At 32.7% G+C, this 20,567-nt stretch overlaps 2 protein-coding genes across 4 annotated transcripts; one reads left to right on the plus strand and one right to left on the minus strand.

The window, feature by feature from the left end:
• Positions 1-430: 430 nt before the first annotated feature.
• On the minus strand, positions 431-9,735 carry AMPKalpha (AMP-activated protein kinase alpha subunit). 2 transcript variants are annotated; one of them, XM_068767378.1, is made up of 7 exons: positions 9,340-9,735; positions 8,922-9,107; positions 7,554-7,853; positions 6,183-6,378; positions 5,471-5,597; positions 4,412-4,531; positions 431-3,524 (listed from the first exon to the last, which is right to left on the minus strand). In XM_068767378.1, exons 1-7 carry the CDS (start codon positions 9,592-9,594, stop codon positions 3,269-3,271), a joined length of 1,440 nt encoding a protein of 479 aa, XP_068623479.1. In that variant the 5' UTR covers positions 9,595-9,735; the 3' UTR covers positions 431-3,268. The 2 variants fall into 2 exon arrangements, with proteins under 2 accessions (XP_068623479.1, XP_068623478.1); XM_068767377.1 differs by having other exon boundaries at positions 8,922-9,227.
• Positions 9,736-10,747: 1,012 nt separating this feature from the next.
• On the plus strand, positions 10,748-19,880 carry LOC137924067 (gastrula zinc finger protein XlCGF7.1-like). Of its 2 annotated transcripts, none has more exons than XM_068767385.1 (10): positions 10,748-10,873; positions 11,353-11,478; positions 12,180-12,306; positions 13,068-13,162; positions 13,733-13,822; positions 14,257-14,375; positions 14,994-15,139; positions 16,077-16,225; positions 17,079-17,123; positions 17,463-19,880. In XM_068767385.1, the coding sequence occupies exons 1-10, from the start codon at positions 10,838-10,840 to the stop codon at positions 17,526-17,528; spliced, it is 999 nt and encodes a 332-aa protein (XP_068623486.1). In that variant the 5' UTR covers positions 10,748-10,837; the 3' UTR covers positions 17,529-19,880. The 2 variants fall into 2 exon arrangements, with proteins under 2 accessions (XP_068623486.1, XP_068623487.1); XM_068767386.1 differs by having other exon boundaries at positions 12,249-12,306.
• Positions 19,881-20,567: the final 687 nt, after the last annotated feature.

The raw sequence follows: 20,567 nt of genomic DNA on the forward strand, positions 1-20,567 counted from the left end.
GGGTATTATCGACGATTGACAGCCCAAGCCGCGGTCGCCTCATGCGGGCCCTTGAGCTTAGTCACTCCATGAAGCAATCACTGAAGCGATTTATGAGCGGCGGCCTCCCAATCCGGTAAAATATCAATATGTAGTAGCCCGAGCCAAGGCTCCCCCGGACGCGCTCGAGTATCGTCAACTCATCGCCCTACCACCATACTCGAGGAATCTGCAAATGCCATTTGGACAGCAAGGAGAGTCCATTTCAAATAAAACATCACGAATCCTATCCGATCTGTGGTCTCCACTCCAGAACCATAAAGCACCAGCGGCCTGTTCTATTTATCATTTATTGTAAGTAGTTATTATTAAGTCGTGAAAAATAAACCGCTCAAATGTGTTTTATTTTTTAGCTTATAGTTTATCAGAGTCAAAAATAAAACTTCAAACAAAACTTTCATGGTGTTCTTTTAATGATTGCATAATGTCTTTATTTTGCAAGTTTGGTAGCATACAGTAAAACGACATTTTCACTACGCTTGGGACAATATTAAACTTTAGAAAAAGCTTTTACCTTCACCTACGTATTTATTCCAGTAACCGCTTCATATTTTAACGCTATATTACTTATATAACAGTTTTACTAAACCACTAATACCATTATTAAGTGCATTTACTTTTACACAACTTTTTACTACAGGTAACATTTTAATTTACATCAACAAGGCACCATATTCGTAAAGAAAAATATATACTTTAAAATAGTGATAATAGTTATGTTATTAGTGGAGATCGGCTATTTAAAAGCATATCTATATAATGTTAAGGTAATGGGCTAATAGAAGCTGCAGTTGAATTAAAAAAAAATTGCTGAAATACAATAGACCTCTGGTCCATTTCGTTAATTTGTCTATTGGCACAAGACTATTCAATTTAAAATTATTAGCATATTTCACAATTTTAAACGACAGTTGATATGTCCTGTAACTTTTAATCCATAATTATTTTTTTATTTTTTGTCTATGGCAACATTAAACATATTCACAAAAAAATAAGACACAAATATACAACTATTAGTGCAAAATAGTGTGCACTACATCTATATTATTGCTTCACCCAACTTCACATATATTATCAATGCCCATTCTTTTCACTGAATACAAAAGCACTTAAAATTGTTTTTTTGTTATTTTTATTGCATTAAAGTATTTGCACTTAATATACAAGGCACTTATTTCTTTGCTCTCTTTGGTAAGTACTAAGCTTTAATACATTTAAATATCAATTCTTATTTACAATACACTTTTCGTCGGATATGAATATAGCATAAATTATTTACAAAATTTTAATGCTGTATATATTGCATATGTTGATATTAAAGTATTAAAATACTAATATTCGTGGGATATTTTGCTATTTACAATTTTATTATTGTTGAATGTAACATTTTCTCATTATTGTTATATTCCGATAGGAACTCTTAAACGTTTTATTAAGGAAATTATTTTTACTACAAATTTGTTTGAAAAGGCGATATTGCGATTACAATATTTTTTTAAGGTGATTCCTGAACCTAAATCATATATTTTATTGCTAATATTAATGTATTATTACTATCATTAACAAATCCGTATGTTATAGTGCTTCCGAAACGGCTGTACCACTCCTTAGGTATGTACGCGACGAGACGGTTGAACCATCGGCCGCTCCAATCTATCAGTCCACTGTCAACGCTCTTTTTCCTTGCCCTCCACTCCAAGGCGCTTTCCTTAGGCGTGGTTCAGCGGTTTCGATAGCACTATAATAATAAATAGGGGAATCTATTCCTGCGCTTACACCAGAGATATGGGAGGATGCGCTTTTTAATAACTAATAGAAGAACTTCATTAGTACTTACGCCGACTGAGGCAAAAGCTTAATCATCGTTTCAGCTTTAGGACGCCCACTGAACGCAGGCCTACCATAACCGTTTTAAAATTACTTCCAGCGTTTTTGGACGTCATTAACAAAAGATCGTCCGGTCAACCTTATGGGTGGATGCCCTACACTGCTTTCTGATCTTTGATCTCCCACTAGTTCTTAATAAATACACATACTCCGACACCTCAGATGAAAGCACATCCTAAAGGAGTCTATAATTTATAAATACTTTGATACATAGTAAACAAACACAAATCAACCACAATCATCAACAATCTATTTACTTTAAAATTACAATAATTTAAATTGGTATTACATCACACTTGTCCTAAATAATTTAGTAAAAATATAATTTATACAAATCTTACGACTTATTAAAACTGAATTGTAAACCTATCACCTATATATAGAATCTATAATTTGTATTCATAATTTGACATTATGTCAAACAGAGACTGGACATTCAGATACATATTTACATAAGGAAAGCACTTTTGTACCGTAAAATCATGGGATTTCTTTAAATGTTAATTCAAAGTGTTTACTACACAACTGAAACACCATGATATATAAAAACTTGAAGAGAGCTTTAAGCATAAAGAACAAATCTGTTAATAGTGGTAACTATTATGGAATACACTTTTGTTTTAAAAAAATTCGAAATGTTTTGTATTAGTATAACTTCGTCATTACTGTTTTCGAAACGAATTAAGACACAATTGAAATAAACAAATTCTGCCTAGTCAACAAAACTAGGAATAAATTCATAGTAAAATTTATGCCGTGGAGGTAGGTAACATATTGAAGGATTTGGGCCTGTCATGTGCAAATAACAGGCCATTTTCGTATCAGGTTTCAGAGAGCGCAAGTCGTCAGATCCCAGTACTTTACCCGTTACCTCTCCTTACAACAAAATGGATCGAGCATTTGCATGATGAACACATGAAATGCCTATTGTTAATATATCAATTTGTAACTCATTAAAGCCGCTTCCATAATTTATTAGGTAAAACATTCTTCATTTATATGTATCCTAATGTCCAATCTCTGATTACTAAATAACATGATAATTTTTTGTGAGCTTTTACATTATATTTTGTTTCAACTTTGCATAAACATTAGTGTTAATATCACTTATAATGGTTTCTAGTAAATACCGCAGGGTAAGCACGCTGGCAGTTTTAACTACATTTTGTTGCATATGGAGGCAGAACATATGAGACAATTTTATTTAAAGTACCATAATAACAAATTTAAGTCCAAAGCCAAAAATTAGATTGTTTAATTTAATATATTCGATTATTTTTAATGAACTAATTATTTTCAATGTTACTGCATTTTAATATACTACATCTTTTTTTTAAAAACATTATCGCGCCAGTTGTATTATAAGGGCAGCACACATTTCGAAGAACTCCATGGTGTGATGACCATGGGGTTGCGACGGTATCGTTATGGGATTGGGAGGCGTAGCAGCCATCATTGGTGACGTCACTTCATCATCAGAATCTTCCTTTTCCCCAGACAGGGATTTAAAGTCGAGCAAATATGATTTATAATCAACTTGGTAGAGTTGCAGCGACATTTTAACGTATTTATCAGTCATCTTGTTCAGCGTGCGAACTCTGAAAAAAGTATATCTTTTAATTTAAAAAAAGGTTACCATTTTTGGTTTTAAACAAGATGATTGCTTCATTTATTAAATGTGAATAAAATAAATTTATTTCGTGATCTAAAAATTGTTGTTTTAAGCCCAGTCGCCCGCTGCAAGCCATTAGCCGCCCTAAAAGATATCTATGGGTTAGGCTGATTAACAATTGCAGTGTGGTATTATTGTAAGCAAAGGACGCTGCTGGCTGTCCTCGGAAAACTTGTTTGTAATTAGTGGCAATCCTATATAATAATGCACAAAATGTGATTTAAATAAGTTTGTATCTCGGTAATCGAATCCACGACCTACAATCGCAAGTGTCAGTCTCTACCACTGAACCATAAATGCAGTTGTAAACGACAACATAAATTTGCAGCGTGTGAACTATATAATACGAGTTTAAAATGAATAGTCAAATGTCAAAATTATGAAGATTCTGCAGTATTTTTTTCCCAGAAAAATGTTTTACAATCAAAATATGTGAAGTCATTTTCAAAGTTATGAAATAACTAAAGAAAGTAGGATTAATTTTTATAAAAAGAGTGATTGAATATAGGTGTAAAGCCTTAAAATTTATACAAATATTTAAAATCTTCCAATGTAAAGTATTTACTCTGAAACTCTTATTGGAATGCTAATAGCTTCTGAGTAAAATCTATAGGGAATTTTTATCATCATTATGTTATTAATTGTTTCTGTGAGTTATCTATATGTAGACTTTATGAAAGTTTTTATACCTGTAACCAATCTCTCTGTACATACATTAACTATCAAATGTAATATTATCAAAGTTATTATGCCTTTATTTCCACTCGTAAGCAATCACCCTGTAGATATTAATGGATATTATGGCTTACATACCTTACGTGGTATGGGTTGATTACTTTCCACTCATAATCGAGGGCCTTCATTGCGCGAAACACTTCCAGCATGATGTCATTGGGTTTGCTCTGAGATCTGATACCCAGGTGCCACTTTGCCCTGTTGAAAAATGGTGAGAATAGAGATGATAAACAATATTATTATTAATAAGACAAAATATTGAACGAACATGTAACTCCATTTAGTACAAATTAAAAAATCTGTTTAGTTTACAACAGGGAAATACCGCCCCGTTGCTCTGGAGTTTTTCATGTGTTTTCAGTCTAATATAGAAAACATTATAAAATACATCAGTCATTTTCATTAAAAATCATTTTATCTGTTTATGTCTCTTTATTTTTTTATCTAGATCAGTGTTACTCAATCTTTTTTGTGACATACCTCAACTTAGCCTTTTTAAACTTCTTATGGCAAGCTCACAATCGCTCATGGAGAAGGACTAAACTCGATATTTCTTTATCAAAATCCTTACACGAACGTAAGTAGTAATCGATATAACCCAGTGGGTTGGCGAGTTGGAGTGGCAATAGACAGGCTACATAGCGCACAGAAAGGATGGCGGTTTGGGTTTTATGGTTCTGGAGTAGACATTAAGGGCTGGCATGTACAGCGTAGAACGTTCGCAGACAAGATGGATGAACAACTTTGTTAAGGTTATCCGAAAACTCTATATGCTGGCCGCTTCCTGTCGCTCCTAAAGGAAATCTATGGTGGGATCTTTAGTCCACCTATGAAACTCCAACGGCAGAAATTATGATGAAATATAACATTTTAATATGAATGAATCGAGTCAGTTTAGTTTAAGTAAGGTGGGAGAGAGGGATGCAGAGAGGGAGAGAGATTTATCCTTTTTGTTTTTATTAATACTTTATAGGCAAACATATGCATCATTATCATCATTACAGCCGTAGGACGTCCACGACCGGACACGGTGACAGTAGTCCATGAAAGATAGGTTGCGAATCTAGGGTCTATAACAATTTTTTAAAAAGTATCCAAAAAGATTCTCTGAAAATAAGGATATTTTCTATATGGTACCTTTTGACAGGGGTGCCTCTCTGCTTGTCTTGGGTAGGTAAAGCGGCGGGGGACTCCTTGCTACGGAGCGGCGCAATGCGTTCTGGATGAGGCCGACCGCTCTCTGTTATGGTTGGAGGTGAACTACCTAAAAAAAAAAAAACATTACTACACTTATTTATTGAATTGAGTAAATGTAGGCTTTCAATCATATTAAAAGAAACTACAGTTGTAGTGGATGCAAGTGTAAAGAAATATAAGGTGATAGTTGATTCTCGTTTCTGGTTTTAGACAGCCTCGATAGCGAAGTCGACTCGTGTAACACATTATTAGCGTCCTAATAGCTCGACGGCCTCACGATAATACTACAGTGTATAGCGGCCCGAGCCAAAATCCCATAAGGAACTCTCGACCTTTCTGACCTGTAAAAGATATTTAAGATAAACGCCATCTGGGCTCCCTAGATGAACAAACAAATGCCGCTTGCGGACGCAAATGCACACGCAGTATACGCCCTGTCCAAAAAAAACCTGGTATATATGTACCGCTTCTTAAAATAGCTTGATTGTCAAAATTATTTCATATAGTAGGATAGTTACTTACCCTGTAAACACCCGATAGTTACAAACTAATAATTGAGGATGGACGTATATTAAGTCCAGGCACTGGCGACAAGTAGGTAGGTGATTAAAAAGTACTGATTGTTTATTTTTTTAAATTGAAACGTACTTACTGGCGACATAGAAATCCTTGATTTCAGCCTTGGCAGCTTCGTCTGCGATCCTCTTGTTGTCGATTATGAGGTGGTAGGCGATGGCGAGCTGGTCGTGAGGGTCGCCGCTCAGCAGTGCGTTGTGAACTTCGTTCTCCTTCACTCCGAACTTCTCGCAGACTTCCAATATCGCCTCTACGTCTATTACGCTGCTATCCTAATAAAACACTATTGTTTTAAACTCATATTATTTTAAAGGTAAAACTTAACTTTTTAATATTACCACACACAGGCTTTCTTTAAAGATACATTGAACCTTATCGATCTGACAAATTATAGTGCTATTGAAACTGATGCACAGAGCCTTATATATGCTAGAGTATTGGCTTCTTCGTTCCATCAATCCACCATTAACTCTCACTTTCTTTCTTCCTGTGCCCTCCCCCCCCTCTCCACTTTGTAGTAGTTTTCAATTCAGATATTTTCAGTTAGCTTTTTTGCCCTGTCAATCATTTCCTGTCGAATAAAAGTGCTAAGCGCGAAACAGGTGGCAACATCAGCCGACGGTCTTCTATAGGATCATTGATATCAGTCGCACTTTGAAGTTACCTCACAGCTTGGCGACCTCCCAATTGAAAATACAGACTCATTAATTCCTGAGCCTAGGTAAATGTCATCAATGATTATCAAGCGAGTTGAGATTATGCCCTCTTAGACATCCTTAAATTGGTACCAGTACCAAGAAATATGTAACAAAAAAATTATAGCAAGCATATGTACGACATATCACAACTGTACGACTAGAATCTGTATTGTGGTCATCACACGTATGCTGATAACCAGAGATTGAGATGTACATTTACCACAAGATAGCTTATCATAAAAAACATTTTTCTAGCATAAACTCCTAGAACACTAATGGACTGGTGTCAGCTCAGAGCAAACTAAAATTGTAGCTTATTTTTTATATTATTTTATGGTCTCAATAAAACTGCGTCCACAATGTCTTAAAATAAAATAACTAATAACATAAGTTATGGAAATTTTGAACATTATTATCTCACAGAATTAATACATACTGTGACTTAAGTCTTTCAAACAAAATTAAGAAATTCAAAAATAGTTTTATCATTGTATTTCTTGTATAAATGCCTCAGACTTGTAAAGCTCAGAAGAAAGAAACTCAGCGGAACTATACACTTTTTTAATGAATTTTCTATGAACTTGTTTTTAGTGTAGTCTTAAGCACAAACATTCATTGACAATTTCTTTAAATTTAGTTACAGGAGTTTTCTGATCTTTATCTAGGATCCTATTGTAAAAGCATATAAAAAACCTTATAATTCATACACGTAAATGAGTTATAGAACCTCTCCAAAAAAATCAACATACCTGTTCCACAGGCGATGGAAACAAATAATCCGGCAATTCTTTTTGGAACCACTCATGTTTCTTAACATCTTCAATGGTTGCCCTCTTCATTGGATCTACTTGCAGCATCATACATAAAAGGCTGACAACACTTTTGTTTAAATACTCAGGGATTGGGAATATGCCAGATTTGATTTTGCGGAAAAGTGTTGGTACATGCTCATCATCAAATGGTAAAGTGCCACATAGCAATGCATAAAGAATGACACCACAAGACCAAACATCTACCTCTGGGCCGGCATACAGCTTTCCTGAAATAACCTGGAAAAAGTAAAACTAAGTAAATATTCTATACAGGGTTTCATAAATAAATGTCAAGCTAAAATCAGGCGAATAGGCCGATTGGTACTAACCTAATTCATTGAAAAAACCTAAGTCACATAAATATGAATTTTATGCACTGTGTATTAATCTACTCTTTGTATTACTAAGCTTAAAAACTTAATTTTTATCTATTTTTCTCCTTTTTTCATATTACCTAACTAGCATTTCTGTAAATGACAGACAAAAATTCATACTGTAGTGGAAATAGAAAATACCAGTTTTTGTCAAAATTATTATTACATCTAAGATTTACTAACAATTTACAATAACTGTTGATCTTTTAAATAAATTCTCTAAGGTTCCACCACTTATTTGCCCTTACACTTTTCACACTTTACACTGTTGATGTTATAACAACATTAATAAAGTGAAAAATATTAAGATTGCAAAATTAACTTTATTATTAGGACACATTTTGAGACATATACCAATTAACACAGTATACTGCACATGCTTTATATGAACATCACTGTATGAACTGTTGTAATTCATAAATAAAAAAATCAAAATAATATATATTAGTGAATCTGAAATCTACAAATGCATAAAAAAATCTAGAGGCATCACTAGAAAAAAAAAATTTAGATGTTAATTAGTTAAATGTATATTAAGTAATCACAAAATTACTAATAACAATTATTAGGCTTCATAGAGGTTACTTTAGCTTTTGTGGTTGTATTAATTGAGATAATCAATAATTTTGACTATTAAGGCCTTTTTAGTTTACTTTTATGTAATTAATTATATGGTAAATTACGCACTAAGAGCATCTTTTGTTTACACCATTTTAATTTATTTTTATTTATTATATAAAAGTTATGCTTTTTTCATTTAGCAGATTGGTTTGACCAATCACATATTCTAATTAAACCTATAGGTTTGGATGATATAGTTAGAATAATAACTGAACCTATTCAATGTTATGTACAGAAGAGAGACAATGTATCAATAAGATACATGGATAAGTAACAAAGGCAACTAACACTACAAAAAATTAACATTTACCTCAGGTGCTGCATAATTAGGTGAACCACAAGAAGTACGCAAAAATTCACCATCCATCATCATATTGGATAAACCAAAATCTGCAATCTTTACATGCATATTATGATCCAACAGTAAGTTCTCTGGCTTAAGATCTCTATGGACTATCATGTGACGGTGACAGTAGTCCACACCAGAAATGATCTGCTGAAAAAATCTTCTAGCTTCATGTTCTTGGAGCTTGCCTCTTTTAACAATGTAATCGAAGAGCTCACCTCCAGATACATATTCCATTATCATAAAGATGTCTGTAGGGGTTGATATTACCTGCACAATTTTTAGGTAGTAGTATAATGGTAGGAAAGTATAAAAATGACATTCAGATATGGTCACCAAACCAATAACTAAAAAATGTCAAACAAACATGAATTTAACTTACTTGATATAATTTGATAATATGAGGATGGCGAAACAGTTTTAAATTCTGAATTTCACGTCTTATTTTGCCAACAACATCCAAGGATTTTATTTTCTGTCTATTCAGAATTTTGACAGCTACTTTGTGTTTCGTAAGTTGGTGTTCGCCAATTTTTACTTTACCAAATGTGCCCACCCCGAGGGTGGCACCTAATGTATAATGACCAATTTTTACGATTGGCTGTGCGCCACTGGCCACAACTGGTTTTTCAGACATATTTATTGCGTATTACAGGAAGATGAAGTCTTGAAATTTTCACAATCAACGATATAAAATACTTAAACACTTGTTTGTATTGGCGTTACACTTTAAACACATATACATTACAGTATAAAAATATACAGATAATACTGGAAAATAAATTTATTTACTTATTAAGAAAAACCTTTGAACTAATTCACATGCTCTTGTATTTGACACTAAACGTCAAATGCTATTTTTCTTTTATTTATGCCATTTGTCATACAGTATCATAGTGCATGAGAGTAATAAATGTGTTCAATTAAAGATAGATCCACAAGTCATAATATATTTCAAAATACTGCGTGTTCTATAAAAGTTTTTTTGTAAATTTCTGGACAGTGCTCTGATTATTTGTAATACACATAAAAAACATTGTTCAGAAAACCTACTGCATTTGTTACGATTTTTTGACGCGGTTTATATTATAAATTGTTTATTTCCTTGATACATAATTAATAAGACATGAACAACCACGATAGAGAGAGACTGAAGACCCGCGAATAATTTGAAGTTAAGCTTATAGCCATCTTCGTAATAAAAATGCTCATTTCATGTAAAATATGTTATATGGAAATTAAATAAAATATACAATGTCTTACATAGAATTTTGTCGATATTATCTTTACAACTTTCAATGGTATGCAAAGATAATCTAAGTGAATTGCAAGATGTAATCTCGTTTTTAACTTAATTGGATCTTTTATACAAACCATTAAATCATATATATATATTGTAGCTAAATTCTATTTGTGTTCAGTAGTTTGCTTAGTTTTTTAAACCCCGTAAAATATCGACGAATGAAAAGGAGTTATTTTTAAGAACACAAGGTGGGAAAATTCAAATATGATGACTTAAAAACACTTTATTTGATAGCCAGAATTTCTTAAATATTTCAACATTTTAATTAAATTATCGAAACTATTGATAACGTTATTGAATAGTGTTAAGGATCTAGAAAATTACACGAATTATTGATTTATAATAACAGGCGAAGAACACATTAAACTATTTTAAAGATATAAAAAAAAAAAATTATCGTAAATTGAGCGGTAAGAATCTATGGTTTGCACTTCCCCCCTTTACCCCTGCTCCACTGTGCCCCACCCCGCTTCTCTCTGTCCTTTTTCTGACGGTCTATCGTATAATGAGAAAAATACTAATATTTACGGAAATATATTTACATACAACTCACAAGTGAACAGTTAATCTTTCCAAAATGGACAAATGTGGAATCTGCCTTAAACCTGCTCTTGTGAGTACATCAAAACTAATTTTATTACCGTTGTATCGCAGAACTCCGTCAATATTTTTTGTTTTCTTTACGAGATTGTTATAAAAATAACATTATTAGTTTTCCAGAAGTTCTTTCATTTAAGTACATGACTTCATTACTTTAAGTAACTTTGCAATAGGTAGTAGCTGATTCTTAGCAATATTAATAAAAAAAACTTGAGTTCGAAACCTGCCCGCCTTATTTTTTTTTATCTTATTCCGTCTCTCGGTCTGTTTTTTTTACGTCTGGCACTGCGCTGTATAAAAACATTCGTTTTTTTTCGGTTCACGGAGAGCCGCTGCTAAGTTCAACAAAACCTTTGTTTTTTAAATACATTTTTTATATGTATTAGTGTTATTAATACGTTTAATATCGAACTTAAATAAACAATCAAAGAAAAAACCTGAGGGATTCAATATTATTATTTATTTTTAAATATTACAATTGAATATTTCCAGCAACTATTTGAAACAGGTAAAGATGGTATATATGCATGTTTTAAATGCCAGCCTCTTGTGCCAGAAGTAACTATTGGTGACCACACATCAGAAATAACAGAGCCAAGATCATCCAACACTGAAGAAGTATGTATACATATTTTTTTGGTTTTATATAGTTTAAACAGTGGATTCAAAAAATAAGCAGTGCTTTTAGATTTTACCTTTAGATGCTACAATTCTTATTTATTGAAATAGTCTGTAATATTATGTTGGTGAACTAGTATTTCAAAATAATCATCACTTTTATGATTATTTCTACTCATAGATGTTCATTGACAGGCATAGGCTTTCATCTGAGAGTGCAATGATGACTGGCCTTGCGCTGTCCACACACAGCAGTTTTCCCACAACCTTAACTATGTTGTTGGTCCATCTAAGGAGAGCCTACTCATACCATATCAAAATAATATCTAATTTAAATATTTTTTAAAATTGTCATATTTAAATAGAAGCTTTTTTTTTGTGAAATCCTTTAATTGAAATTTTGCATGTTTACTTGTCATATGTTTTGTTAACTATTATCAAATAAAATAAACTTAGAGACAGTATACAGGGATAACTCCTTTGAAACGCATGAATATCCCAAGCAAAATTTTGGAATTTTTTGGTGGACAGGACAGATTCTAATTTGATTTATAACTATACCAGAAGTTTTTTAGCTAGGTAGATCAATTGTTTGCTATTTCATTATTAAGCATGCATATTACAATTCATTGTGAATGTATGTAGTCAAAACTCACAAGTTTGTTACAATAATTAAACATTAAGAATATCCAATGTTTCAGGAGATTAATGAATCTGGGTTATCCTGCGGTATTTGTCACAAATCATTTCAAAAGAGTATGCAATTACAGAATCATCTACGAAACCACCGTGCAGAGAGACGCTTTGTTTGTACTTATTGCAATAAAGGTATGTTATCAATATATACAAAAATTAATATTTTAAGTAAATACCATTTAATGTAATTATATACTTTATAAATTTTTCACCTAAAGCATTTAATAAAAGTATTGTCTAATTTTCATCATATCAGCAGATAAATGCCCACTGTAAGGCATAGGCCATGGTGACCAGTCTTGCGCTGTCTACATCCATTGAATTCCCATGACCTTAACTGTCGAAACAAAATATTTATAATGAATAGCTAAATATATTTGAGTATATATGGATTTATAATTTGATTGTAACAACCAATTGAGTGATAGCTTTGCATAAAAACATATTTTTTTTTGTAATAAATATTTCTAATAGGAAAATTCATTCACTTTATAGAACTTGATGTTTTTAATATTATGTTGTCTTAATAATAAAAACATTTTAATCATCATATCAGCCAATATAGGTCCACTGCAAGATATCGGCTTCATCACAGGTCTTGAGATCTGGAATTTCAACTGTTGTTGGCCACCAAGTGGGGTCTACCCATGCTGCATTTGCTCCTTTCTTAATATATGTTGATCAAATTTTAAAATTAACTGTTTCTTGTTATTGGTATTCATTTATTCTCCTCTAATTTAAAAATATCTTAGTGAATAGTTTTTAGGTCATAAAATGTGTGACTATATTTTTACAAATGCTAAATTGCTAGGATATCATTGATAGAAGGTTGTATCTAAAACTTATATTTCTGTAAAATAAAGTAATAACAGTAATTATAATTTAATTTTCAGCATTTTCCCAGTCCAACAATCTTAGAGCACACTTACGCATTCATACTAATGAACGACCCTATAAGTGCTCAGAATGCGGTAAAGCTTTTACACAGGTGAGTTCACATTTTTTATTAAAACATTAACACTTTTTTGAGCATCTTATATCTGTGTGATTCAGGTTACTTTTACCCAATTTTAGGGGTTGTTAATAAAGTATTTTCTGACATTTCAAATCTGTTCTCTTATTGTCAAATTAAATTAAACTTTCTGTAATCCTCTAGAAATATTAAATCACAAAAGGGAATATAGAAAGGGAAATATTAGAATTCAATGGGTGATATCTTTAATAATCAGATGTCCAAGGGTTTCTTAAATATTCTGAGATGTGAGTGATTGTAATTGAAGTACCTTAACAGTAATAGCCATGTTCTTGTGGGCAAACATTTTCATCCCATATGTCCATAATATGCAAACCTCTCCTCTGCTTTGAGTGTATGTATTTTAAAAATGGTTATACAGACTGTCCCGTAAATTGTGTGAAGCCAAAATATAATAAATTCTTCAACAATTTCATTCAAAAAGGTAAATTAATTTTCTAGGATTTACTTACTACTTGACTTTGCTGTTTCATTTTGTCGGTAATTTATGACGCATCAAGAGTAAATGTTAATTTTTCTGTGCAGGTGACAAATTTAAATAACCATGTGCGTTTGCACACCGGTGAGCGTCCATATGTTTGTCCAGAGCCCGGATGTGATAAAGCATATGCCCAGGTAACTACTTAGTTGTTTCCTTAGTGGATGTAAATTTTAGTATTTTTTTTAATTATAAGCTACTTGATTTATAAAACCGAATTACATTGAGATTCTCAATAAAAACATTTGTAATGTGGCGGTAGGCCGGCCACTTTTTTTTGGTGGAAGGCGGAGTTACTCTGAGAGCGGGAGCGTTGTTTGGGATGCAGTGGTGTAGTATGCTCTTCTTTACAGATGAATAAACAACTAGACCGCTTAGAGTGGAAACTGTTTAGTAACGACTATATCCAGCTGTGGATGAATTAGGGCTTATTATGATGTTCACATGTCATATTTGTTGAAATTTGTGAAAATTTGTTTGTTTTGAAATTACTTATATTATATACATATCTGTGGATAGTTGAAAATTTTTACAGAAAAAAAATTTTATATTAGTTATGATCGATTTTCAGGTGACGAATCTTAATCAGCACCGCAAGAGACATCTGACGGGACGTCCAATGGAGAACACGTATGACTGTACTGTGTGCGGAGAGAAATTTCAGCAACGTAACCATATGTATAGCCATAGGTACAGTTTTGTTTATCTACTTGCTCAGCATTGTATATCTAGATATTTGTACTATCTATATACCAAATCTAGCAGGTGTGATCTTAAATGTAATGTTATTTATAACAAATGCATTATTACTCAATAGCGAGCAAAGATAAGTCAATCATAGTAAGGACAGCAAAACCCTGATTCTCAGATTATAACAAATATTCCTACAGACTATAATTTAGCTGTTAATGTATCTATTAAGAGTTATATGATTATTATGAATTACCAAGCTATTTAGATCTATATAGAAATTTAGTAGCATCAGTACGGTTAAAGTTATTTAATAGCAATATAAAGCATAACAGTAGTTAGTAGAGACATTACTATGCATAGGCTGTTTAAAGCTGTGTGTTAGTTAACTTTTTTTAAAAACGGCATAGGAATAGGCTACTGCATATCTTTTCGCGACCTTAAGCATGTCGTTCATCTACCTAGCGGGGGGGCCTCCTCGGCCGCATTTTCCAGCTCTTGGTCGCCACGTAAGAATTTTCCGGTTGCATGAGCGATGTGCCACGCCCCTTTCTCTTGATAACTAATTAGGAAAATAGTTAAATCATGACATTGCATGGCATTGTGTGATGTGTGCAGAAGGACGGTGCACGCTGATATAAAAAGCCCGGTACGCAGCACGGCGCGGCATTCGTGCGGCATTTGCGGTTTGGTGCAGGCGACCGACTCCGCGCTGCGACAGCATCTCGCTTGTCACGTCACCAGCAACACCAGGGATGATGACAGTGAGTATAAACAATTATATAACTAACATGACATCTACTCAACCGCCATTTAAAAGTAACAATCATTATTAATAATGTGGTGTTATTATGTGTTATTGTACACCTTGTTTATTCCGATTTGAGTGTCCATATAATAGGTACAACATCAAAGCTTTGCATCTTTGTTACTATAATAGATTAATAAATATACAGTTGCAAAGTAAGAAGTGTACTAGACTATATCAGCTGAATATAGCCCTCGAGCTATTCAGAGGGTTTGTTTATATAGCTATGGGATAACATCAACATTTGATTCTCTAGGGCGCTGCTGAATATAGTTTTAACTTAAATATTGGATACTCAAACTTAATAACGAATATTGTGTTTTACTATTTTAGGATCCTACACAAGGATTTTTTTTAAATAATTTAATCATTGGCAAAAAAATATGCTTTACGACTTTTTTTATATTTATTCGGATAGGCTGACAAAAGTCATTAACTTCCGACGGTATTAACCTAAGGTACCAAAGTAATCATAGTCATTGAAGTATTTGAAATTCTAAAATGTTGGTTTTTGACTACCATTGTCAATACAGGCAAATATTGTAAAAAAGCTCAGTGACTCTTTTTTGTAAAAACTTGTATATTTCATATCTCTATTTCATAATGCATTTACGGTTTTTGTTATCAAGTTTTGAAAATATGGTAGAACGGTAGGTGCAGGGTGTTTACGAGACCAACCAAATTTTATAGTGATAAGAAAAAACAAAAAGTTTTGAGGTACAAACGTTTTATAGAGGTACACCTAATGCTTTGGCTAAGACGAGTGCATTTAAATATACATTGTAAAAATGTCTTGACTTTGCAAAATTAGTGAAGCCTTTCAGAAATAATAACATTTGTTTTGTTATTGTTTCATTGGCGTACATTTAGATAGTAGTGTTGTGTTGTTCCAGAGCAAGAGTTGATGTGCGTGTTCTCGTCGTGTGGCGAGAGGTTCCGGTCGCCGCGGGAGCATACGGAGCACCTGCTGCGCGCGCACCAGCTGCGTGTGCTGGCGGCTCGCACGCATACGCACCCGCCGCGTCGCGGTCGTCCGCCCAAAGTACAGAACACTTTCCTAAAATCTCAATTCCACTCCATAATTGTTAATTTTTTTGACTCTTACAAATGTGCCCAAGTGTGCCGGTGTTTGTGTTAGTAGGCGCAAGGCCCGGACTGCGCTTAGCCTCAAACTTTTGTGATTAGTAATTTTTTTATAGATTTCTTACTAAACTTATAAAAACTACTAAATAGATATATGTGTATATTTACGCTTTTACAATTAATTATGGTGTAATGAACTTTACAACAAATAATTGTAAATTTTATTAACTAGAAAAATTCTATTATAGTGTAAAGGTTTTCTTTAATGAGAATATTGTTTTGGTTTGTTTAATAAATAACTAAAAGCCAAAATCAAAATAGCTTTGTTTTATGAGATTATATATATTATTTACATGGTTTATGTGATCATTTATAATTGTATAAAATTTAGTTTACGCATCACCTACTGAGAACTAATAAGAAACTCAGTGGGGCTCGGCATTTTTTCATTTTTTTAATGGTTATTTTAACAATTTTTTTTCCTTAAAACTTGTTGGATCATATCTATTAACACATGTATCAGTGAGACACCTTATGCAGCCTCATAGCTGTTCATTTCTATTCCTTAGATTATGGTGTAGATCACTATTTATCTTAATATTAGTTATTAAGAAAACATTTGCGAAAATATATATGTATACATTTAAATAATGATTAACGAACTTGTTTGTAACCATTAATATAGTTACTTGTGGACAATTTGGGATAAAAATTAAGTTATAATCATTTCACCAGTAGGACAACCATTAAATAGTGGCAAAGGCAAATTTTTTTTAACATAGACAAAATTAACTATTCATTTTTATTTCCAGAACTTGAAAGACCCCCTGGATCTCAAAGATTCCGTGTACGATGAGGTGTGTATTATTATTATTATATATAGTGCATAGTATGCTAGGCTCACTGAAGAATGTAAAGCATTCAATTATCTTAATAGGTGATTTCGTCGCTGTTTTAACCCATAGACGCCCACTGCCAACCATAGACCGCCCCCAAAGATATCTATGGGGTATATAACATAATCGTCACGCTTGGCAAGCGAGTTGGAGATCGCAGCGTGATATGATAGTATGCAGAAAGCGCTGTTGCCCATACTATGGAATTTTCTTTATGAGCAGATGATATTACTTTGATATAGTTTGATACTACTGCTAAATAGGTCATATGTCAAAACTATATTGATATTAATGTTTCAGGTAAAAATCATAAAGCAGGAGCCGCAATACTTGCCCAAGCTGAAAGTGCAGAGTTTGTTTCAATGAGTGTAAGTGACTGCGCTGGATGGACTCGCAGGCAACATTGACGTACTGAAACAGTACTGGAAGTGCTTCCATTGGGATGTTGCATTTAACATGAATAGACGTCACAGAGTAGAATAAAGTATTAGATATGTGTAAGTGATATATATAAGTGCAATTTCTTTTTAAGATTCATTTTAATAAATATATAGATTCGTATTGTTTAAGAGACGAATATTTAGCTATGGAGTTTTTAATGATTTAGTCTTCTGTGCCTATTTCGATGTATGTGCACAATTTATTCTAGTTGTAATTTTTATTTTTAGATTTCGATGTAACTGTTGTTGATGATAAATTTTTGATTATGTTGATGTAAAAATAGGACGGCGATGTGAGAGATTTTAAAAGCTTATAGTACAATTAACACCATGTGTATAGTGTTCATTGTGGAGTCAGAGCATAGAGGGTAGATGAAAACGGTCTGTATGTAATTAATATTATATATTATTTTCATCTATTTGTGATTTAAAGGTACACATAACAACTTCGTATTTTAAACATTGAAAATTGTAAGTCACATGGTGATTTTTTTTTAATTCTTAGCATATGTACATTGACCAAGCTATTGAAAATAGTAACAAAAAAGAAATGGTTTATTATGTTCCGTCCCAAAACAAAGTTGAATTAAAATAGATTTATGAAGATGAAATTTATGAGTGACAGGGAGGTTGTTATGTGTACGGCCAATTTAAAAGTATTACAAATTATAATAGTGTGTAAGTGTGATTCAAGGATATATTGTAGATGTTATTTGCTCCCTAATTGTAGGCGTGATGTTCTTACTGCTGATCGAAATGCAGTTTTGGATTATCTGTTAATACAGTATAGGTGACACATGTTCAAATTATATAATAATGAGATTATTTGTTTGCTCCTGGTGAGTTAAATATTTGTTTTTTTTTTAAACATACTTTAAAGGTTTTAACTTGTATTTTAATGGTGACTTTTAATCAGTTTTTTTAGATTACACATGAAAATCATGTATATTATTTTATAAACTATGATTTAAAACCGCAATAATGTAAAAGCAAAAAGTGTCTAGGTAGCAGGTCACTTGATCACTCCTTTTGGAAACCTGTAAAAAATCCTATGTCCAGCGAGGACATCCTACAAATGAATATTCATTTTTTATGTACATATATAGTGTATAATTTTTTCTGAATTTACCAGTGGATGAATAGTTACGTTATATTCGTTGTTACCAGAGAATAAAATGGCAACTTTATTTTTTTAAAAATGTAAATATAAACTGTATTTTGTAATAACATTGGAAATAATATACTTATACATACTTTTTTTTGAGCAGCGGTTGCCCAGTAATAGTGGTACTGAGACTTTAATCGTATGTTGCAGGTTCGATTGCAGAGATACAAATTTAAATTCACACTTTGTGCATTAATTATATAAGATTGCCACTGCTCATAAACAAGTTTCCAGAGGATGTGCAACAGCTACTAAGCTCACTAACTCGTTCATTAAGCGCAGGAATTATGGTATATCCCCTATAGATATCTTTGGGAAGCCTATACCTTGCAGAGGGCGTCTATAGGCTGAAACGATGATAAATATTTTTCAAATGTGTAGTAAAAGGGTGTGTGTTTAGAGATTTAAAAGCATACTTACTTACGTTATTGTACTATAAAATTTATTCACATAATTCTGGTAACAATTTGCAAGAAAAAAAACTTGTTAATAGTAGTTTCATAAATAATTTAAATTCAAAATCTGATAAATATTGCGAGATGAATCAAAAAATGTTGCTGTGATCTGCCATTTTGTTCCCTGGGCACAGATATTTTTTTTATTTTACCTATTAAAACATGTAAAATCGTTTTAGTGTACAATTAGATCAAGGACCATAGCAGTATACTATAAGCAACAGGATGGGGGAGGCAGACAAACTTCAAGCTGCCGGTTATTAACACACACTAAGATTTATATGAGTATTAAAATTTTATTTATATTATTTATTTTTTTCTTACATTTTAGGAGAATTAGTGTCGTATAAGTTTTCGGTTGATAAAAGCCTAACGTGGTGGGCGATTTTTATATTAAATTATTGTAATATCAAATTTAAAAAATATGTTTATGATTTATTTTTTGTAAGAACTCACGCCATATTATCGAGGTAGGTAGATATCTAAGGTGCAAATGTTCCTATGAGTGTAAGTGTTGGCTCGCATTTGGCTACAAACGAATTGGCTTGTATGTTCGGTGTATAGACGACCGTTTCGATGAAGCCTCGGTAAGTATTGACGTGTCGAAAGATTTTTCTAATAACGTACTTTTATCTTAATAAAATATACAATTTATTAACATTTTTTTATTTTCACAAAACAACTGTCTATTAATTTTAAAAAAGTATATATTTTCCTATATTGAAAGATATTAGTTAAGGATCGTTTTTGCTATAGATGCCTCAGTATATACGGCCGATACTCCACCCCCGTGCTACCTACGGCGCGGAACCGCTGTTTCGGTAGCACTATATTCACAGTTCTGGCCACCATTTATCCTTAATTTTCCTCTTTTAATTAAACCGTATTCTTCCGTATGTAATATGCCGGGTTATATTCATTGTTTTACAACAAGCAACACTGAATAAGTTATTGGAAGAATTAGGATATGTAATGCGCACAGCGAGATGTAGGTGGTATCGGCTGGGCTGTCTAGCAGCCCGTCGTCAATGCTTTTTTCCTCAACTCTCATCCCGATTTCTTAAGGCGCGTTACGGTAGCACAATAATAACCGATACTGTATTTGCCACAGATAGCTAATACCTGAAAATAACGTGTCCAATACGGGTGCGGAAATTTAAATTGACCTGTATTCGTGTTATGACGCCGGGCATTATAACACAACCAAGTAAAAAGCGCCTCGGTTTACAATTTGTATGGGATCCGCAGCTCTTGTACTAGATAAGCAAGGCTTGGCACAAGTGGCTCACACAATATTATTTTTGTTTTAAGATAGATTACTGATATAGACATAAATAGTCTTCTG

This window comes from Battus philenor, unplaced genomic scaffold, assembly GCF_028537555.1.
Source record: "Battus philenor isolate CCGP_79_NKW_IND1 unplaced genomic scaffold, ilBatPhil1.0.hap1 SCAF_23, whole genome shotgun sequence".
Lineage (NCBI taxonomy): Eukaryota > Metazoa > Arthropoda > Insecta > Lepidoptera > Papilionidae > Battus > Battus philenor.